General features: G+C 38.5%; 1 protein-coding gene across 1 annotated transcript in view; it reads left to right on the top strand.

The window, feature by feature from the left end:
- The window catches only part of gabbr1b (gamma-aminobutyric acid (GABA) B receptor, 1b), a 115,230-nt gene that overhangs the window by 61,853 nt on the left and 29,537 nt on the right, over positions 1 to 23,840 (top strand). Inside the window, exons 8-15 of the mRNA XM_056741172.1 lie at positions 1,566 to 1,700; positions 3,447 to 3,617; positions 5,022 to 5,123; positions 6,210 to 6,275; positions 6,415 to 6,606; positions 9,475 to 9,720; positions 11,023 to 11,086; positions 18,527 to 18,604. Of these exons, the coding sequence (XP_056597150.1) occupies positions 1,566 to 1,700; positions 3,447 to 3,617; positions 5,022 to 5,123; positions 6,210 to 6,275; positions 6,415 to 6,606; positions 9,475 to 9,720; positions 11,023 to 11,086; positions 18,527 to 18,604 (1,054 nt within the window). The remainder of the gene's footprint in view (positions 1 to 1,565; positions 1,701 to 3,446; positions 3,618 to 5,021; positions 5,124 to 6,209; positions 6,276 to 6,414; positions 6,607 to 9,474; positions 9,721 to 11,022; positions 11,087 to 18,526; positions 18,605 to 23,840) is intronic.

Below are 23,840 nucleotides of genomic sequence, written 5' to 3'. Positions count from 1 at the left end.
CCTGTAGATCCACGACGATTTTCAAGTGCTACTTAAGTTACAAATGTTTTGGGAAACAGTACGTAATTCTAAGATGATTTGTATGTTTGGTTTTACGATGCACTTAACCTTACAATGCTTTTTGGGAAACGCAGCCCAGCTCAACCAGTGAGTTTGAATGAATAAAAACTATACTTTTTTGTATAAAACAAATGTTGTTTTTAGACAATTGCACTACAATATTAGTATTTGTATCGACAAAATAGTTAGAAGGGGTGTCTTCAAAAACAAATAAGAAGAAAACATTATGTGTTAAAACAAACTGGATTTTGTTTCACAATAACCAATTGTAATCAAATAACTTTGCTTTTAAGAAAGAAATGGTTCTTTTAAATCGTCATGGTAACCTAGTTAATCTGAGAAATTCATGATTGCATTACTATTGGCATTCAGTTGTGGTTTTAATTCAGTTGACTTGACTTGATGGTATCCAGGTGCATTGAAAGAGGGATGCTTATGCATGGTTTCCCTCAGGGCTGGAACATCAGGTCAGGGTCGGGCTATAGAGCCCAAACTGGGTCTCCATCCTGGGGATCCAATTGTGCTGATGACCCGGGGGAGTCTGGAGAGAGCCTGGAGCAGCATTCTTTCATGACAGACACTGGAAGATTGAAAAAACAAACAAACAAAAAGACGAAACCGACAAATGCCTAAACATATTACGAGCAATCAGGCTCATTTTCAATGTTAGGTACTTCATTTTTAAGAACGTGTGGGCATATAGCTGTATGAGCAGCCCGAGACAGATGATGTGCCCTCATCCCTAATTGAACAGAATGCCACATTAGTTTTCGTGCCTTTCATAGGGAACAGCAGTTGCGAAGAGCGTTTCGATTTGAAATTGGAGCGATTTAGCTGCATGTTTGGAGGACTTTAAAAGTGGGGCAGATTGAAACAGAGATGTCTTGGGATAAGGAAGCCAGATTACATGCCAGTCAGCCACAGCAGGATTCTGCCAATCGAACCGACTGAACCATGTTCAAGCCTCTCGTCATTTGGTTAGTTTATATTCCCTTTTTACGCCTCTCTTTTTCCAAGGAAACAATATAAAAGCCCAGCACGGTCTTGCGGAAATACCTCCTGCGCCCAAGGCCGCTGGTTTGCTGTGAACAGATGATCAATGGTGGCTTTAACCTACTATTATCATTTAAATGAGATATTGATTTTTCATTGACAGTCATTTTAAGACGAATGAAGAAAACAAAATGCTTTTTGTCAGCATCGGGTTGAAGACTGATGGGAGTATTGTATATGTCCCGCAAACAAACGTTTGAGGACAAATGCAAACATCATTTTATATCCCATACTTATTTACAGTATATATACCACCATTTCAGTGCGATGTGCTTTGAAGTCTCTCTCCCCGTGGAGCTGCTTATACTGTAGCGGTGAATGTGTGCTGTAAGTGTGAAATGTGTCATTTTGTCGAGGTGTGCAGTTTTCCTCCTGATGTGACAGAATGCCTCGTAAATAGTGGTGCTGTACTTCAGATATGAATATAGATTCACACGTCTTTCTCTTTTCAGTGCGACCCGGGCGAGGCCACTAAGCTTCTGTATGACCTTCTGTACACGGAGCCCATAAAGATCGTCCTGATGCCGGGCTGCAGTTCTGTGTCCACGCTGGTGGCCGAAGCCGCTCGCATGTGGAATCTCATCGTGGTGAGTTCTCTTCTTCATCGAATATCAAATCATTTCATATGCAAAGGTCTGTTGGTAAATGGTGTGAGGTGGGCTGGTCGACCTAAAGGTTGTAGGTAGAAATCTGGCAATGCAGTCCATGGCATTCTATCATCACGTTCTTTAGCAAGGCACTTGCAATACACATACATACTATTGATTTCAAGGGGGTTGGTGCATCCATGTAGAGGATCAAGAGGGATAAAGTTGAGGGTGTTTAAGTGAGTGATGTGTCGTCATGCTTGGAAATGCATGGGAATGGTCAGAATGAATAAGATAAATATGATATTAGAATAATGAGCAATACAAGAATGTTATTTGACTTTGAGGATATGGTAAATTCCATGCGGCGACCTGTTAAGGTCATTATTGTGTCCTGCTCAAGATGCCTGGGGCTTACACACTACAGTTTACCATTTACATTGTATTCACTGATACTCATACAATACAGTTAGTATATAAAAGGGCTGTGAAGAATAATAGTATGTTTGTGTACTCTGCATGTAAATTTTTTAAATATTTACATGTGTTCATTTATATGTACCAATATTTTAAATTATATATAAATATTTATAAATTTTTATATGTTACATTTTTCTTAAATATATGCATTTATGTGTATATTTTTATAAATAGAAAATGAATAGGCACAGTACACAGACATATATAATGCAAACACAAAGTTATATTCTAGATGTGATAAATCACGGTTAATCGTTTGACCGCCCAAGTAGATCATGTTAAATGAAAACAGATTATTCACGTGTAAACCTCATAGGGACCGGACACCGCGCGAACAAGATGAATAGACCAACAACACTTTTGTAGAAGCACTTTCTGTTTTTTAACACTATTTAATGTTCATCAAACATCTTTAAGACTTGATTTCTGGACCACTGTTGTTTAGATCCTGCATAAAGATTATTATGTATTTATGTTATATCATGCATTTGTGTTATCTGGTGTTTTTGGAACACGCATCTCATCCGAGAAAGCTAGACGAGTTTACTAAATGTATTCCCATCTCACAACATGCCTCACTTCACTAAAATATCTCACTGAATTGGCCTCCAGACATTTTCAATCAGATATTTATGTCATTTTATTTCCCTTTCGGCTCATCTTTGAAGTTCACCCCCTCTGCTCATCTTCCTTTTGCTATTTTTTTATCTTTCTTTAAGTCTCTTTATTTTTCATGCTGCGCTCTATTTTTACATCTGTAAAAAGCTTTTTTCTCCCCACATATGAGATTTGACCTATATATCCCCCCGCTGGCCTTGAAATCATTGCTCTTTCCAGCCCTTCAGCAGACCCGTCACTCAGCCGTGCATCACTGCGTCTCTGAACGACAGCAAGTTATCAGAAAATAACTAAAACTCCTTGTGCTGTCATCCGGTTTGACTGAAATATCTCAGTGGCACACTTAAAACAGGAAATGGGAAAATTTACACCTCTTTTTAAAAATGTTCACCTCTGAGGTACATTTGTAAATTTTAGCTGTGTTTCGCACGATGGTAGCACACTGAAAATCCACCATGTTAAATAAGGCTTTTTTGAGGGAAATGTAACTGCGATCAAGCAGCCGGAGACCATTTAGCCCTTTGGGCATTGGCTTTCTGGCAGGTGATATTATCGTATTTATTTTAACTCGGTTGATTCTAATTCTACACATGCAGTTGATACGTGTGAATGTTTCTGTTCCTCATGCTCTCTGAACACCTCTTCCAGTTGTCCTACGGCTCCAGTTCTCCAGCGCTCTCCAACCGACAGCGCTTTCCCACATTCTTCCGAACGCACCCCTCCGCCACGCTGCATAACCCCACCCGCGTACAGCTCTTCCAGAAGTGGAGCTGGACCAAGATCGCCACAATCCAGCAAACCACAGAGGTCTTCACTTCGGTGAGTGTATAGTTACATAATATGACGATAAAAATAATAATAATTCAAGAAAGCTTTTAGACTTGCATAAATATTTGGGAGTTGATTTTATAAAAAAAGAAATTGATTGAATTGTAAAAGGTTTGCAGTTGTTTTGTTGCGCTCCTAAAACACCAAGCCATCTGTATGTTGAAAATTAAGCTGACTTTGTGACATCAGCTGAAAAGCAAAGTTCTTTAAGGGATGGAGCAAGTTATTACATTAGATGAAAATATAAAAGTATAATATAATTTTTCTATAGAATTATGTACCTTGATGAATGTTCACGTTGATATATTAAAGGGACAGTTCACCCAAAAATGGAAATTCTGTCATTTACTCACCCTCAAGTTGTTTCAAATTTGTATACATTTATTTGTTCTGTTGAACACAGAAAGATATTTGGAAGAATGCTTGTAACCAAATAGTTCTTGGACACTATTGATTACTATAGTAGGATTAATTTCTTTGTGAATGTTTCCTACTATAGTAGTCAATTGTGGACAAGAACTGTTTGGTTACAAGCATTCTTCCAAATATCTTTCTCTGTGTTCATCAGAAAAACACATTTATATTGATTTAAGAAAGTGATGACAGGACTTTTGGGTGAACTGTCCCCGTAATAATATGTTTAACGTTATGTAATACTACTTACATTATAATTTCATAAAAAATACCATTAGTGCACACTAAGATCAGGAAAAGTAAAAAGAAATCAATACTGATCTCTGTTGATTTATGACTGTAATTGTATCCCATTATGCAGCATAGTCACTTCAGTTTAAATACACACAATTCTCGTCTCTCAACACAGTGTAAGTGAATGCAAGTAACTAAGATATGTTTCAACAACACATTTTATTTAACCGAAGGTTTTAAAAAAACATTGTTTCCTTAGGGTACAGAGAAGCACATTAGAATTTGTAAATGTAGTCGTACTTTTTATGCAGTTTACTGTTGTACTGCGGTATAGATATAAAGCATGTAATGTGAATATGATATTTAGTGCTCTTCACTATACATCAGGGACTGTATTATGGGCTGTAAGTCGGTCTGCCTTGGCTTCAATCCATTGTTTCCTCTAACTCTCCGCAGCCTGAGGTTATACACAGTGTATTAAAATGAACACTCTTGTTTTATTGGCAGACGCCGGAGTGTAAACGGGAAACAAGTCCCAACAAAAGAAATTAAATCTGCCCGTCTCTTTCAAATTTTCTCTCCCCCTTCATTTTCTCCCTCTGCCCGTCTTATCTCCGCTTTCCGCAACAACAATATTCATTTCTGTCTTGCGTCTGTCTACGGATGTTTTTCTCCCCTCTACGATCTGCTTTCTGTCTTTGCCGCCTCTCTGCTCCTTTAATCTCGTTCCGTGTCTCTGTCTCTCAGACGCTGGATGATCTGGAACAGAGGGTGAAGGAGGCCGGCATCGAGATCAGCGTTAGGCAGAGCTTCCTCACGGATCCCGCAGTGGCCGTCAAAAACCTCAAGGTGCTTCATGCTTCTCTTTCACTCATCTCATTTAGGACCTCGCTGCCACGGGGACGAACAGGTGATGTCGCTGGCGCGGTGTTAGCCGAATCGCATCAGCGTCTCCCAAATTTTTTATTACAGATGTAAAATGCACACAGACTCGAAGTCTATAAGGGTGAATGAAAACATGTCCAGGTCCCAAGAAAAAATATTACATTTATTTAGCATTATAGAGTGAAAGATTGATTCAATCTCTAAAATCTAAAAACAAATTTCATTTTGGTTTAGATTCTTCACTTTGGTTGAAAATAAGTGTAAGTAGATTAAAAAAAATAAGTATTTAAATCAATTTACAATTAGATTTTTGTATGATATCCCGGAAAATGTCAGTTTGACGTCTTTTGACTTTCGAAACATGTAACAAAAGTAAAGACTTAAAGTAAAGTAACCTGCAATTTTACGTTCGAAACAAAGATGGCGATATAGAGGCAAAATAAAGGCAGCCAAAGCTAAATTGAATTTCTTTTCACCCTTATTTTGATTTGGGGGTCAAACATGACTCGAATACGTTCTTGACAGGTTTTGTGAGATTCCACATAACCATTTCAAGACATGAAAACATGCACACACATCATTATTACAATCTGCTTGCTAGCTCTTGGCACAACACATTAAAGGACATCTGCACAATAAAACCGAATATATTTCAGAGAAATGGATTTTGTTGTTGAGGAAAATCGTTTTAATTAAAAACATGGGTCAGATGATCTGCCCCCAACATCCCTACCGCCTCCCCCTTCCTGCCTGGGCCCTCGTCGCCTGTTCAGCATAGGCCTGCCTTGTGTGCCGCCCTAGATTTGGTGCAGAAGATTAATGGGGTACCACCACAGGAACCATGGTAACCTGGAATATAGCACACCGCTGAGAAGGGAAAAAGAGCGCTGATTGGGCGAATTGTCCGAAACAATATTACTGCAATGCCGCTCAGAGTAGCACTCTTGAATACTATAGGGAACACCCTCCTGCATGCTGATATACTTCACCACGCTAACTGTTGCATTCATTTCTTTGGTCTAATTATTATTTCTCCTTTTGCTTTTGTAGCGGCAAGACGCTCGCATCATTGTGGGTCTGTTTTATGAAACGGAAGCCAGAAAAGTGTTCTGCGAGGTCAGTGATCAGACATCCAGCTAAGAACTATAAATCTTTGTCACTGTCAAACGGGAAACATTGTCTTCCTGTTCATTTTTCACTCTTGTCAAAAGTCGACCCTTAAACCGACCTTTCTTTCCCCAAAACCTGAATGCAGGTCTATAAGGAGAAGCTGTTTGGGAAAAAATATGTGTGGTTTTTGATTGGCTGGTACGCCGACAACTGGTTCAAGATCAAAGATCCATCCATCAACTGCACCGTGGAGCAAATGACTGAAGCCGTGGAGGGACATGTTACCACGGAGATCGTGATGCTCAATCCAGAAACAGTTCGAGGGGCCTCTAACTTGGTGAGTTTGCCGGAACGATCTTTAAATTCTATTGTTATCTATTTATTTGACTGACTTGATGAGGACAAGGGTGCAAAAGTTGCACTGCAAAATATGAATGTCTTACTTATTTTGTTTTGTTTTTCCGTACAAATATCTAAGCATTCTTTAATCAACACATTTACTTGAGAAGCAAATTGGCTTAAGATTTTAAGTCTTGTTTACTGAAAAATGAAGAAAATCTGAAGTCGTAGTAGGAAAAAATAATTGTGATTTTTCGTTTGATTAAGATCGTAAATGGTCAAAAAAATTCAGTTAAAATCTATTTTACTTCTCAATAAAACGTATCTTGATTTATGAATATTTGAAGAGTTTTTTTCCAAAATGAGAAAACTTAATACATTTTTCAAAAATCAGGTTTTTTATTATGTAATAATGTTTTTATTGTGTTTTATTGTGTTAGTTAGCTGTAGTTTTAAATTTATTATGGCTTAAATAAAAACAACTGATTGTTATTAAATGGAAAACATGGATTTTTGAAAATGTATCACAGTATCACAGTTATCTTATTTTGGAAACAAACTCTTCGTTTTGAAAATTATACTGGAATACAAAACAAAAATAAAGGAAAAAAGGAAAATGTAGTCATTTAAATTGAAATGGAACCTCAGCAATATCTACCCTTCCGAAGAAAAAAAACATATGCTGAGTAAGTTATTTTTGATGCTGGTTTGCTGGTTTGTTCCGGTTTAAACTGGTCAACATCTTCAAAATGTCTATATGACATCTGTCAGGAGACATCTCAGAGATGTATTGCAGATGAGCAAACGATCAAAAAAATATGTCTTGCAGGTGTAAGTGCAGAAATCAAATAGACGTCTCACAGATGTATGTTTACTATGAAGGTCTTACAGTAGTTTTGGAATAGCGATATGCTAACAGCTGCGAGTAGAATCACACTAACAACAACTCGGAAAAGCTCAGCTAAAAAGTTGCATCATGCTAACGACTCACAACACCTCAGCTACCGAAAATCTAACATGTTAACAATGATATTTACATTTTTGAACAAAAATATATAAAACAAACACACACGGGAGTGTATATTGCCGTGTAACAAAAGCAAAATACATAAAACCTATCACAGGAATCTGCAACCAAACTGAAGTACGTAAGAAACAGAGCAGGATGAAGCAAAAGCTTATTCATTTCCTGACTCAGAACGTTGTGTTGTTCCAGGGGCAAACATCACTCATATTTGCTTAAAAATTTGAGAAATTTAAGTCTAAATTAATTGTAACAAAAATGTTCTGTACATCATCTATGGTATCGGTAGCCGACATTTTTTGTGTATGTATCTGCTTCCTAAATATTGTCATCAGCCATTGAAAAACCTAAATCTGTCGACCACTGTGTCATGTGTGTACCCATATGCCGCATGGTTACAATGACATCATGCTTTAATTTGTGCGTACACAAGTTTCGTTCTATTTATAAAGCTAGCTCTGTTTTCCAGTTGGGAATAGCCCATAACCTATAGTTATATCTTCAGCTTTCAACACGTTACTCTCATATATGAAAATCCAAAAAGTCTCTAAGGGGTCGAACCACCCGCGTCAAACTACTGTTCCCCAGGGAGAGCTGAACGGACAGGTGTGAGCTCAAGGGGGTGCTGTCTGGATCTCACCCAGCTCCGGTGTTCTGTGCTGGGATTTGGCTCGGATAGGTCCCTGCTGTTTTCCTGGATGCGGTTCAATCTGGGCACGAATCCAGACACCTATGCTTCACATCGGACGTAGAGAGACTGTCATAGCAGACAGGCAAATTTGCGATAAGATGGCCATACTAAATTGGCCCTGTAACTGTCATTTGCTCTCTTCCTCCTCGCTCATTTTACTTCACTTCCAAGATGTCGTTTTAAGAGAGTCGAAATGCCTTCTGACACCGCACTTTTCTTCCCCCTACACCCATCAGACTGCACACCGCTCTCTACTGTCCATTTGCATCAAGCAATCTCAGATGCCCATCTGCAGCTTGGCTCATTTCCTAAAACGCACCTGTTTGAAGCGAGGACGTGCCTCAGCTGTTTCTATAAGGTGTGAAAAAAGGAAATCGATTGAAAATAGTTTTTCATGTGCCACCGTGATAAAAGCACGCCAAGTCGATGACAGTTCCGTCATTGTTTATTCATGCTCATGTCATTCCAAACAAGAATGAATTTCTTTCTTATGTGGAGAACACATTATGAGTTATTCATAGCAGAATGTTCAAGGTTCACTTTTTCACTTTGGTGACCACGGCTATAAATCATAAAACAATTCGGAATGTATGTGACATTATTTTTTCAAATGTTTATATGGCTCTTTTGTCCTTTTGAGTGCTCGAAACCATCCGTTTTTATTAGATTGATGGCAGTGCAGCTCATACATTTAGCTAGACTATCCATGGAATAAAATGAATACTCCATGCATATGCAATAACTGAATTTTCATTTTTGGGTGAACTGTCTCTGTAAGGACATGAAACATCTTCAGAGTGTATGTGCATGTGGGCGTCTGCAAGCAAAAAAAGTTTATTTTCGGCACTTCTGATCGTAGTATGTGAGAAATGAATATTGCACACCCAAGAAAAATACATCCATGTTGACGACGCACTCCCAAAATGAACCGCACGGTGACTTATCTTGACCTTTTCCGTTGTCAGGAGTCTGACACATTTGTCAGCGCTTTTATGGTGGCAATGGAGTACTGCTTGTTAAATAATGAATGTTATTTCATCAAGCATAATCATCCTGACAGTGAACTGCTATTTTCCTGTGCACACATATACATACACACACACGTGCACAGCAGATGATACCGTATGTTCTTGTTTTTGTTCTCGATCCAGACCTCACAGGAGTTTCTAGCCCAGCTGATGTCCAAGCTGGGTGGGAAAAATCCAGAGGAAACCGGAGGTTTCCAGGAAGCTCCCTTGGCGTATGATGCTGTTTGGGCCCTTGCTCTGGCTCTCAATAAGACGGTGGGACCCTTGAAATCAAAGGGTAGACGGTTGGAAGACTTTAATTACAATAACAAGGACATCACGGCAGAGATCTACAGAGCCCTCAACACCAGCTCCTTCGAGGGAGTGTCGGTAAGCGACAAATTAGGGCCGTAACGGTATTTTGTTTGTCATTTCTGTAGTTTACATCAATGAATACTAAAGACTTTTAATGCCAGTTTTTGTATTATTATAAATAAATAAAAATTTGGGCAATTTTTGTTGTTGTTGCTGTTTAAAACAGTAGAATTAAAATGATCAGACATCAAAAGTCATAAAAAAAACATGAAAGATCACAAATGCTTCTATATAATGTAAAACTGTGAATATGTACATCTACACAGTAAATACCATAAAGCTAACATCACTACAGCCTTATTCACTCCTTATTTATTATGATTACTGTAAAAAGTCATACTGTAGTAAAAAATGAATTTATGTTATTATCGATTTAATACCAAATTAATAATACCAGATTAGTAAATTAACCACAGTAAATGAGTTTGTCCCATCCTCCCCAACATGTTATTTGTACAAGCAACTTTTCATGGCGTGTAGTTAAATTGTAGCCTGTTAACTGTCACCTGTTCCGTATACGGGACACCTAAGTTTGCGTCCATATTGTGCATGTAATTTCTAATCGAATCATGACAAACTATATAACATTGGAAAGGTCTAAGCCTCTAGAATACAGACTTTTTGGGTGTTTTTTTCAACTATTAATGTAGGGAGAGTAAAATAATTCTTTTTTATAAAGAGTTTTTCTTATCCTTTTGAGACCCGTATTTTTTCAATATATTTTTTAATAAAAAAAACATAAACTTTTTTATTTATTTTTTACAATAAACCTAACAACAAATCTTAATTTTTTTTGTGTGTGTGTGTGTGTTTTTTTTTTTTGCAATAATCAGCTACTTTTCTTTTTTCAAACGAGACAAACCGTAAGTCATGAGTTACCGCCATTTTAGTTTCAACATGCGTTTTCATGTCAAAATGCCTGGTCGTTTATACATAATGTGTGAACTTTTTACATGGTCCCTTTCCTACCATTTTTATTACGATATTACATTTGTTTTAAAAGTATATATTTGACAGATGCTTAGACAACTTACATTGCACTCAAGATATACATTTTATCAGTATGTGTGTTCACCGGGTCTGAACCAATAATTCTTGCTTCTAACGCGATGCTCTGCCAACCGAGCAATGTAAATTTCTGATTGGCCTGCATATTAAACCCCATAAATTTTAAGGCAAACGTCTCAGTGGCTAAAGGTGCTACTTTAGTAAACATTTTGTAGAATATGTTGCTGTGTCAGTAGTACTTTTAAGGACTGGGAGGATGTGTTAACATTCACTGCACAAGAGGTTTCAGAAATGTTTCTGTTTTCTCAGGGTCATGTGGTGTTTGACGCACAGGGCTCCAGAATGGCCTGGACCCTCATTGAGCAACTGCAAGGTGAGCAAACTGTAAACATTTACGAGTCTAGAAAACAGATACAGATGTAATAAAGAGTAAATGAGAGCATGGTTGAACAGCAGGTGTGATTTGTATGCATAGCTGCTCTGATGACTTTCAAAATGATGAACATTTTTTCTTTCGCTCCATTTGGAAAATAGCGCAGGTGCCTGTAAATCCCTTTACTGTTTCTCCTGCGTTCAAAACCTCTGGAACTGTGATCATTTTGCCACACAGAGAATACTACATTAGTTTTTTTGCTCATCATCTTAAGCCCAACGAATGTGCGATGATAAAGTGGGGAAAATACAGTTTCATAAAAATGTAATACAATTTGCAGAATATTTTATTAGATAGAAGAAGAAGACGGCGCTACGCCAAATTAGCTTTATTTAATCCAATACTTTTTTTAAGAAAAGCACAGGCTGCCAGGATTTCTAATTCAAATCCACTATTATAGACTTGCAAAAGTATAAGGAACTTGAGAAAACATCTCTTGAACAGGTGAATGTGTGTAGGCCGGGGGTATAAGAAAGCTTTCAAGACATCTTTAAGTCAATTATCTCATAGAACGCCTACATCCTACTATACTTTTAACATGTTTGTCAAACGTACCATTGATTTCTTTCGATTCAAAACAATGCACAGTTTGAACAACAATGAGAACTGAAGATTGTAAGATGCACTTGCCTGCAGCAGAAAAAAAGCACCGCACCTACATTAGCTTCAAGAGCTGGTGTTTGCCCCCATTGACACAAATCAGTTCTTGTTTTTATAGCTGTGAGAAATGTTCACATTCTCTCTACCTTAAGAACTGGATTTTTATATACTGTGCTGTTTATACACAAGATCAAAAGAGAAAAGAGAAGGCAAATATGACTAAACCTGGGCAAGAGTTTTGGGCACATTAGATGCTTCTATGAGATCTTGAATTTCATTTTGCCAATCAATAACCCAACATTTCTTCTTTTTTATTTTTTTGGTCTTGGTTGAGGCTTTTGAGTCATTGTTTTGCAAGGTGTCTACAGCCCAACTTCAGCTTTTTGACAGATGGTCTCACACGGTCTAGTCCTCTGGTACAATGTGGAATTGGTGATTTACCCTGTGATGCCAAGCTGACAGGCCCTGAGGCGGTGAGCAGGCCAGCACCATTGAAATCTCTTTACAGCCGCTGTAAGGGTCTTCTGATCAAAGGCTGTTTTGGTTTTCCCATTTTTAGTCCAGCATCGTGGCAAAACTTTCCCTCCAGAACATATTGTTCCATTAGTGCTGATCCATTATATATTAGTGCTGGTCCATTATAAAGAATTGAATAGCTCATTTGCATATTATTGCATAAGTTTAATCTTTCGCAACAGTGTGGGACCTGCTGATAAAGTCGGTTCCTCTTTATGAATTTGAATTTTAGTTGTGAAGTGGAGACTTCAAACAAGAAGAAAATCCACATTAGGTGTAATGTAAAGCAATAGGAAGTTTTGTTACGCTGGATGATCAAAGTTGAACACAGCCCAATGAGTCACATTTCTGGCAAAACAGTACAGAAAATGTGTTCTGTGCACTAAATTATAAATTAATTTAATAAAACAATTCTCTGTAAAAATTGATTTGTTGTTTTCACTTAAAAATTTAAGTTCCTCGACTTCCTTAAAATTTGCAGTTAATTAAATGTAAAAAATATTTGGTTTTACATGAATTTTATGCAAAATTGTTATGTTAACTTATAGTTAAATTGAGTTAAAGTCCCTGTTAACCGGAAATTGCAATTGTTCCGAGTGAAATGGATTTTGGAGAAAAATATTGGGCGTTTTTTGCATTTTGAAATGGACCTGGCAGCAGACTGACATTTGATGGGGAGGAGTTAACAGATGCTCCGCCCAAACCTGTCTGTTAGAAATATGCATGCACATGATTAATCATCAATGGCCAACATTTCATACAGCAAATGGTCAGGAAATGTTGTTCTATATATGTTTTTGTCTTTTCCATTTAATTTATGAACAAGGCATTAAGGTGATTTTTATTGCAGTTAGTTTATGGTTTTGGTTGGATAGGGCATTACAGACGTAATTGCGCTTTCTGCCATATTGCTTGTCTTGATATCATCCAAAGCACATGTGTAAGCACTCTACCTCCTATTTTGCATACGAGAGGCGAGCAGAAGCTCATTTGCATTTAAAGAGACACACACAAAAAGGATGCGTTTTCCATTGGAGCCAAAAATGGTCATGTTCAACATCTTGTAAAGATAAGTTGTGTATTATGAGCTGAAACTTGAAAGACACATTCTGGGGATACCTCTGACTATTTTTACATTGCAGAAAACACATGGGATTGCGTCCCTTTAATGATCTTGTGTGTGAAAGTATAAGCAGAGAGGACCTTTGTAAAATTACGGCGGGTTTCACTCGCACACACACTGTGTTTTTAAACACATCATTTGTTTATTCATGTTACAGACACATTTAATAATCACATAAGTATGCCGTATCCCAAAAGTTACCACTTACATTGTTCTCTCGTCTATTTAAGTTGGTTCGTTTGAAAGTGACAGCACGTCATTTCTTTGGTCTGCGACCTAAAATAAACAAATTATGCGTTTAAAAACACCACTGGTGCTGTGTGTGCGAGTAAACCCGTTCGTGGCAGTCACAAGTAGCCTATGTGATGATAAAGCTGAAGTGGTCAAGTAAAACATCTCGTATGATTTAACACACATCCTCTGTAGGTTCCAAATAATGATACACTGTAAAAAGTATCCACGATCATTTTGTGCATGAGCAAGAAACATTTTTGCTGTATTAGTCATCTGCTCCGCAGTCTGACAGGCTTCGGACAGACGAGAGATTAATGATGGTGGGCAGGGTTTTTTGTGAAGTTGTGCCGGTAAATGTAGCAAGATAAACTGTCTGGAATGCGTTTAGATTACACTGAGATCTGATCACAATGCGTCCTCGTATACCTCTGGATCAGGACACGCTGATCGGATAACATTCCTATCAGTTTAAATTGTCTCTTCAATGTGTATGTGGACAACATCCAGATACATGTTGCATGTTAATGCCAAATGTAAACGGAGCCTCTGTTTTCTCATAAATACAATCGGCAATCGGTTTGTCATGAAGACCTCACGGAACAAAAGCTGAAGCAGGAAGTGTAAAATAACTCTCTAAAATAACTCTCCATAAAGCTCTTCAAGGTCTGAATTAATGTATTGACGTGAACGATGGTGTAAAAAATGGATGGGATGAAAGGTTCCCAGAGCACAGTGACCTCCATTACTGATAAATAAAAATAGTTTGCCACGGCTATGAGTTTTTATGACTACTGCAGTTGGGCCGTATTGGTTATTTGGGAAGGGATGGTGAAGGTCAGACAGGTTAACAAGAATCCAAGGTCGCTCTAAGAGATATTTAGAATTAGCGGTAGGAGAAAAAATCTCTCCAGCCCCTCTTCAGTAACGTGAGAGTTTATTTTAAACAACAGAATCGGAACCATCCATGCTTATACGACCAACCTTTGTTTACATATAGCCGCACATTCTTCGGACATGATTATTTCATTATACCCCAGCGCTTCGACAGGGGCTTGTCTTCCTTCATTTTCTTGTTAACCTCTGCGCCTGACAAGCGCGTCGCGTCTGCAACCTCGGCTGTGGCGCTCAGATTGGATCCTTTTCTTTCCTGTCGTTTGTTTTCTTCCTTTGTATTGGCATGGCTTCAGAAGCTGTCTTTGAAATCAGCACGCCTGTGTTTCCCTGTTCAATCTGTCATGCTGCTTTGTGCCTCTGCCTGTGCCCAGATCCGACGTCAGTACCTTTTGTTTGACACAATAAAAAACCAAACTACATTTTTCGCTGAAAATAAAAATGGCGCTTGTCCCCGAAAAACAGGATGCTGGAGGGTTCTGGATGGTTGGCGGAGCATGCTATACACTTGTTATGATGTCATGAGTTCTTTTATGGGTGTTGCTATGCAGTTGCTATGGCATTCTGAGGGGTCGCTTGTTGGTAACTCACTGCTTGGGTCAAAAGAGCCTGAAAATGTGAGTGGAAGCTGTTGCTGTGCGGTTCTGCTGTGCTACGTTGTTTTGGAACTTTCCAATGTAGCTGCTTTGCTGGTAGCTTAAAGTAATAGTTTACCCAAAAATTTAGATTCACCCGCATGTCATTCCAAATCTGTGTGACTTTCTTTCTTCAGCAGAACACAAAAGAAGATATTTTGAAGAACGTTGGTAACCAAACAACACTGGTCCCCATAGACTTCCATTGTATGGACACAGAACCATTGAGACACTTCTCAAAATATCTTCTTTTGTGTTCTATAGAAGAAATATAGCATATTAAATCTTAATGATATGGTCTCTCATTCATTTTTTTTCTTGTATGGTTTGCACCAACTTCATTATTCATGTCTATAGCATAAACATAGCTAAGCACCAAATTTCTATGCATATGGTTTGAGATTTCTTCTGACAGCTTTAGCAAGCATCACCAAAATGTTTCCTTCTCATTCTACCTTGTTTTAGGACTTAAGAAAGGCGATTGAAGCTTTTTAAGAGCCCTGTAGCTTTTAGACTAATTGACGTTGAGAACATAAGGTGAAATTGGTTTCTGCGAGAAGATTTACAGAGAAGCGAAGCGGACACCATCTAAGTGGTGTAAATTGCCCGTCTTTTACCCATGGCTTCTCACGCCTGCGTCACGCAGCATCTCTGAGCGCTCCCTCTTTCTTCTTTTATCTCCTTTTCCTTCTTTTCAAGTCTCCCAGAGGGAAGCCAAAGCTAAAATAATTACGCCTAATGATCACCTGATAATTATAATGGTTCTCACTTAAGCTAATTTCTCGTTGTGTTTGGGGGTGGAGGTCCTCTGAGCTCCGCACAGCTCTGTAATGCCCATCTGTGGGTGTGTGTAAGAGAGGAGGAAGGCGTGCATGAAAGAAAATGGAGAAATGTGGCTAGGAGGGAGGAAAGGAAAGAGAAGATAAATTTCTCTGTCTTACGGTTGGCGCTCAAGCGCTGCTGATACAGTGGTACCCAATTACAGTGTTCCTATGAAGCTGATTTAAAGAGAGAGCGACCCTGTTGCGCATCCTTGTTTAAAGCTCAGCTGATACGCCTGCTGGAAATATAAGGATTGATGATGTTTTCTGTTTTGAGTCTGTTTGTGTAATCCAAGTGTTGTTTGCGCTCTAAAAGCCGCCCAGAATCCGAAGCATCCTTGCTGTATTGATTTACAACACTTTGTAGTGAGATATTTCTTCCTTTTGTTCCTCTCTTCCTAAATCTCACATCATGTGTATTTTCTCCTTTGTGGATGCCGTTTCAGTAGTTGTTGGTTACTGAAGTCATTCCATAAATGCACTTATAGTAGAACGACAAGATTAGTTTGTTCTGTGAGTAAAAGTGTCTGAAATTTGGGGAGGAGAGGTTACTAAGATTAATGGGCTATGGATGTGACATATTTTGTCAAAACTCGAAATATACATTTTCGGTTTTGTTACTAATATCTCATAAAACCTCTCTGTTTATATTTTACAAAATCCCTGATGATAGATTCCAGACATCAGTAAAATATTGGTCTATACATACGTTTTCTATTTTAAAAGTGGGAAAATGAACGCATTATAGATGTGACAAAATGGTTGCAAGTTTTTGTGAAACAATTATACTTTGTGGGATTTCTGTACATTTAAATGTGCAAATCAGAAGCAATTGTACCCAACACCTAGAGAAAGGATTGCTCTTTATAGAATATACATACTAAAATAATATTGGGCAGTTATAAATGTGACAATTCACAAAAATAGGCTTTAAAAACTCAAAAAAGCGTTAACATTTTTAATAGAGACTTCACATGACTATTTAAATCAATAATGAATCTGACCTATCAATATAGAGAAAACCTTTGGTAACTTGATTTTTTCGTCTGAAGGTTGACATTTGCATGGAAATGGTCACGTGATCACAATAGGTCAAACCCACGTGAAGACTTCATGGAAAATTATACAGCTTTCAGTACACAACTGATGGGACTTTTATTTTAAACATATTTTAAAATAATTATTAATTTACTCGGTGAAATAACCTTATAGTAAGAAATGTTATGTTCTTATATGTCTTTACGGACTGTATTTGGCAAAAAATGTGTCCTCCCTGGGAATTCGACCCATGATCTTGGTATTATTGTGCACAATATACCATTACATTTTATACTGAATAAAGTTTATGTAGGTGAACCATAGACTGTATAAAATTGGACGTAGTGTCCAGGATGTCAACCAAAGGTTAGTGAAGAGTAAAAACAAAGCCTAAAGTAGGCGGAGTGGGCCGTTGCCATCTTATTAGTGCGTCACTCCCGGATAATCAAAAATGGGCCAATGGGCGGGACGCAGTCGGAACTGAGATCCCTGGTTGCTGAAACCACTTGTCACTCAAGTGGTCATGCACCTAATTTGCAGAACTTTAAGGCTTAATATAATCTAAACCGATGAGTTAAAAAACAATTCACCCCCTCTCAGTGCAAAATTACCTATATAGACCTAATTTTTTTTGTACCAGCCTGTAAATATGTTTTTTGTGCTCTAAAGTTGGACTTTTTAACATGGAGCTCAATGAGATTCTGCTCTGTTTTGCAGCCAGCCTCTAGCAGCCAGTGAATGAATTGCAATTTTAGTCACTTGCGTGTTGGTTTCACTAGAGAGACCAGAAGATTGCCCCTTGAGTTGAACGAGTGCTGAATTATTTACAATATTACATTATGTGAAGAATGAACACATAGTGAATAGTGTTTTTTTATATTACGATCATTGTCAATTAATCTGTATATTGTGACATTGTGTATATTTCATTTTACTTACATTTAATTACTTAAATTAATAAACTAAATGAAATTTTTTAATGTTGCTTAAAAAACAAAAAACAATTAAAAACACTAAAATAATAATAATAAAAACAAACAAAAATTAAACAAAAATGTAATTTAATCTTTTATAGCAACACAAAAAAATGTATTATAATAAATTAAATATATTTTTGAATAATTAATAATAAACTGACAAAAGCAGATCCCAAAATTGCTAAACTTAATACATCTAAAAATAAAAGCTAATTTAAAATATTAATAAAACAAAAATCAAAACTATCATAACTATGCCCTACTTTAACTCAAACCTCCTGAAAAGTTGCTGTCAGACGTTTCAGGAGATGGTAGTCTTCCACAATCCATTGCAAACTCATTCCTGTCTGCTTTCTGGAGCACTTTACATCAAATCAATTCCTGATGAATAGTAAAGTCTAGTCGAACACAGTTTTTTCTCATTGAATATCCTGCTTCACCCATAAACAAAGTGACATTACAGATGTCAAATGGGTCGTGAATGCCACTTCACGTTGACTTGAAACTGCTTCTGAATTGCGCTCTCTTTCTCTTTACCCCTGCAGGAGGGAGCTACAAGAAGATTGGATACTATGATATGACCAAAGGCAATCTCTCCTGGTACGGGAATGACAGGTGGATAGGTAAGGACGCATTTGTCTCTCTCATCTCCCATATATGGTCTTGTTTATCACTGTCTGTTACGTTCTCCTCCGCTTTAAACCCGCTCGCGCGCAATCACTCACTTCATTACTCTCGCCGAGCGCCGCCTCATCTTTCCTACCGTCACGGCCTCGCTTCCCAGGCCCCGCCCTCTCCCGAAAAACCAAAACGCATGCGACAGGCTGCTACGGTGCGTTAATCAATCAGTCAGTCAAATTCTGTTTAGCATTCCGTCAGTGAGGCCATGCGCTCTGCGGGAACTCTGAGCGGCTCGACAAAAAGAGACAAATGAATGGCATTAGAAAACCGGCAGGAGTTAATTTCAATCATAACTTGAGCAAGCGCGCTGATAAAAACTCTGCCCAGTATGTAGTGAGCGATGGCTTCATTGAATCACTTTAATTGTGTTTGATGACCAGTTCACGTTCCGTTTTGGAGATGCTGTAGTGAGAAGATTCCAGCTGACAGCTGAAAACAACACAAATCAGAAAGACCCGGGTTGCTCTGCAGCTGCTCCCAGCACGCTCTAACCTTGACTGCGTGTCTCTGAATCGTCCAATCAGCACCATGCGCCTCACCAGATTGTCTTTGCCTGTCATTTAAACCCTGGAGGACTCCAAATGAGGAGATATATCTTCGAATCATACCTGCCTGGTTTGCCGTTATAATGCTGTATTAGTGCACTCATTATGTGACCGTTTCTATGCCTAGACGTCTCCCAAGACATGCTTTTAGCGTGCTTATCTGTTTTCAACCTTATTAAAACTTACTGAAGCAGCGAGCTCCATGGCAACCGTAGCACGTCCTCTTCGCGAAACACACTGATTGCCATTTTCGCAAGTTGTTGAGGGACAATGCCCAATTTTTACTAATTCTCCCAGCTGGGAATAGAGCCCACAGCATGTCATATTCCCCAGGTGAGCTGGCAACGTCTGGCACCTTTAACTCCGGCATTAGCTGTCAATGATACATCTCTTTAGAGGTCAATGCTATAACAGCAACCTTTGCCTTTGCCAGACTGCGAGGTGCTGTTTCGCTTTACAGTCCTGCTGAGAGGCACGCCAGTGATGTCAAAGGTTGTCCTTCCCCCTTAATAGGGATGAGATACAGTCTCTTATCTGGACCTATGACTAAATGGCATGAAATGTGGTGGACAGTCTGACCGTCTTGTCGTTTTTAGGTGACGTTTAGGGGTTGGTTTTTTCAAAAGCATTTTTATTATTATTATGGTAAATTATATAATTAAATTAAACTATTAACAGTTTCTGACAATCCAACATTGTTTCATCTTTTACTTTCAAGTTTTATCATTATTTCAGTTTCAAGTTTCATTTGCAATTGCAAATGAATACATTGCAAAATTTGCAATGTATTTTAAAAATATATATTGTCTTTATTTTATTTATTCATATAGTAGTGTCATATCTTTTAATTATAATGTATGAAAAAATGTTTAGCAGCAATGAAAGATCTAAAAAAGCACTACATAAATACAACAGAATTTATTAATAATAGAAATAAAATAAATAATAATAATAAAATATTTTATTCATATATATTTACATATATTTATTTATTATGAACTAAAAATGGTAAAAAATAATAAATAAATGGAAAGAGACAAAAATATAGCTGCAAGCAGCAATACAGGGCCAATTCCCCGAATCAGCACGGAGCCACGCCAGCACAGAGTAATGAGAGTGAAAACGGCAGAAACACAGCAAACGTAAATAATGAACAGGTTGATAAGAACTGGTGAGAAAGAAACCTAGACTTAACATATAAACGTAACATACTCCACACAGGATTCGAATCGACAAACTCAAAGTAAGAGGAAAGACATCTAAATTACAATAAATGACTAAATTAATAAATAAATAAATTATCAACTGGTATTATATATGAAAAATATTATACCAGTATAAGTGTCACTGTCTCTGTTTACAGTTGTGTCGAAAACACTGGAAAATGTGTGAAGATATTACAGACTCATTTATGCATTTGGCACACAGATTTATGCAAAATTACTTGCAAGCTATACTCAAGCTATAGAGTTTTCATTAGTATGTGTACTGATCCTGTTTACTAGCATGATGCTCTACCAGTTGAGCTACAGGAACAGACATAATGTCGTTTTGTTTTCAAAACTTTATAGTTTTGTTTGATTTTAAGTGACAATTTCATTTATCTTCAAAAGCCCTCAGCCATCAACACGTTTTGCTTCCCGACAAATAGCTAAAATAACCTGCCCTTGCTCCCAGAAGTTGCGTGAAATCAGATTAGAGCGAGAAAGTGCTTTCTGCATCTGATCAATATGCATCAGGCGGTCAGCAAACAGTCTAGTGGGCGTAGCTTGGGCGTGCCCTCTAGGAATGAGACTAAGGTGAACATTGCTGCAAGATTATGAACGTCGATATGGCGAGGGGGCACATCGGCAGCAGATGACCCTTGCAACAACGACTATGCTACACCGTCTGAGAACACGCACACAAATGCCACCCATCCCCACTCAACCCATTCACCTTATCGCCATGGTCACTGGCGCTGCTGGCTAGATTATTCCAGCAAGACAGAAAAGTGTAGGGCTAAAAATAATCAGCACCATGACATGCTGAAATAAAGGCCCCTTGAAGAAGGTGACTTTGCTTCCGAATGGAAGCCATGCATTGACTAATCAGGGCTCTTAAATCAGCTCATTGCGATGGGTCATGGGTACTTCCTTCCCCATCCACAATTCTCATTCGACCTACGGAAACCGAAGGTCTCGTTTATTTACCTCCTAGCTGAACGGGATCATTTCTCTTTGACCCTTTATGGTATATTGTCTCATCGCTTCTCTGGCCTGGCTTTTCTTTCATTCTCCCTGGTCTCCCCTGACAACCACTGCATCAGCGCCTTGTTCTCTCATTGCTATGGCAACCATTATGGGTCTTGGTTGCCATGGCAACATAATGTCCCGATTCTACCATCAAGGACAGAGGGAGGTATTAAACAGCATGCGCTCTGTTGGACGTACGCACACGATACATTATTAACACACACATCATTTGCCCTCGTCGTACACGCACATCCATTGTCGTCCCAAATTGCTTTCAACGGCAAATCAAAAATGACGTTCCGGTGCTACCGTGATGATTTAAGAAAAAATTGCTGTCTTTGAAATCTTTCATCAAAATGTAATAACTTCCACTGCCTTGAAAATTACTTTCCTTTGCTGCTAATGTTACCAAGCGCTTATTCGTAAGCCCCTTCGCTCCAATCGCCTGTTATAAACAGTAGAGACCCCTGGATTCACCACTGCCGAAATTTAAATAAATAGTGCCACCCTACATTTCTTCGTCATTAAAAATCCTCTTTCATACCCGCGCATTTCTTGTCGACTTAAAACTTGCATGTACTCCAGACACCTGCTAATATTTGTGAATTGCATTAACCAATCAAAACAGTGAGCTGTGTATAAATTTGCTGCATCAGATGCACAACGCCTCTTCGCACATACTCCGAGTTAATTTTAACACCATAGCAACACTGCAACGTTAACATTCTGACCTCAGACACCATAGCAACCGCTTTCAATTTCCACCAACCGCTTAAAACAATGTGTCGTGCCATATCGCAACCTTAAGATTGCCCCAGCATCAGACCAGATCCCTGCTCCTTCTGTCGCCCTGAACGCTCCTGTTCGCTCGGATCTCCTGCTCGAATTTAATCAATACCCGCCCGATCCACGAGGGAGATAGAGAACCTCTAATTAAGACTGACAGTCTGTCTGTGAGGGGCTCCCGCAGGGGCCGTAACCCGAAGTCCTGACGGTTCCAGGCTTCAGGCTTTATGAAAACGACCACCTCTAGAGAGAGCCGTAACAAGCCGTTCGATCCACACCCAATTTGTCACAGGAAAAGAATGAAGAGCGGTGTATGTATTGTGTGCAGCCCACCGTCAGAAGAGAGCTGACCACAATGCACCTCGATGTCCTTTGTTGTCGGCAATTGGGCAACGTATGGAGGCATTGAAACAGTCTGTGATGGTATCGCTTTTCAGGAACAAGAGAGAGAGAAGATTTAGTCAAATTGGAGGTGAAATTCAATATTGGTTGCTCTCTCTGCGGACTGCTGTCAGATAGAGAGAGAGAGAGAGAGAGAGAGAGAGAGAGATGTAAAGGGACTCATTACTGTTCTCAGAATGGCAGTTTTTCATCATCATCAACTTTCCTCTCTCTTAATTGTTATATCACTTAATATACATTTATACAAATATACAATTAAGATTTTATTAAAAAATTCTCAAGAATACATATTAAACATTATATAACTCTTAATGTGTATCCATCATTTTTTCTTTCTCCCTTGAACAATTCCTATCTCTTCTCTACTGTATCTGTATAAGTACATGTTTGAATACAATATGATGGCATGTGCATATTGATCTTTTGTTCAATGCATCATATAATTTGTGTACATTGTATATTTTGAGAAGACCTTTTAGGTGGTTGTTGCCCATGTAAAACTTGTTGCTAGGGTGTTGGGGGTGGTTGCTGGGGCGTAGCTATGTGCTTCTTATGCTGTGTTCACACCAAAAGTGAAGTATCACATTCCTCGTTCTTTATTACTCGCTGGATTAGTTTGTTATACTCTTGCGCCTGGGTGTGTCAAACAGTAGGTGTGAATGAGCTCTTTGCACAAATTTCTCACTCGATGTTTCGCCGCAAGTTTGTGTCTATTCGCGTCTTTGCGTTGACTTTGAATGTGTGTTTTTCACAGCATTGCATTACTGCACTGTTGCATTGCTGTGAGTGTCCGGGATTGTTATGTAAGCATACCTGGGTTGCTAAGCAGTTCATTATTAGGTTTTAATGACTCTGGTCCCTGGATATGGCGTGGATCCCTCCTTCAATATACTTTATCACCCATTAATGACTTAAAGGTGTAATGAACTGGCCTTGCTTATTGTTTTAAACTGTTGTATGAGGTCTATTTATGCATACATTCAAAAAATCTAAATCAATAAGTAATAGGCTATTTTCTAGACTGGTTTTGAGGCCAGCTCTCTAAACGCTCGGTTTTAATGGGCGTGCCCCGCATTGAAGACTTTATAAGTAAACGCCCACTGCTTTGATTGGATAGCAGGTTGCGTAGTTGGAGCTTTCTGTGAATTTGGTTAGAGACGTAACATTAGGTTACACATAAGCACCATTCACAGTTTTCGCAGGGCATCAGT

This window comes from Triplophysa dalaica, chromosome 25 (genome assembly GCF_015846415.1).
Source record: "Triplophysa dalaica isolate WHDGS20190420 chromosome 25, ASM1584641v1, whole genome shotgun sequence".
NCBI lineage: Eukaryota > Metazoa > Chordata > Actinopteri > Cypriniformes > Nemacheilidae > Triplophysa > Triplophysa dalaica.
Note: the sequence above shows the minus strand (reverse complement) of the source record. Positions and strands in the feature narration are given on the sequence as shown.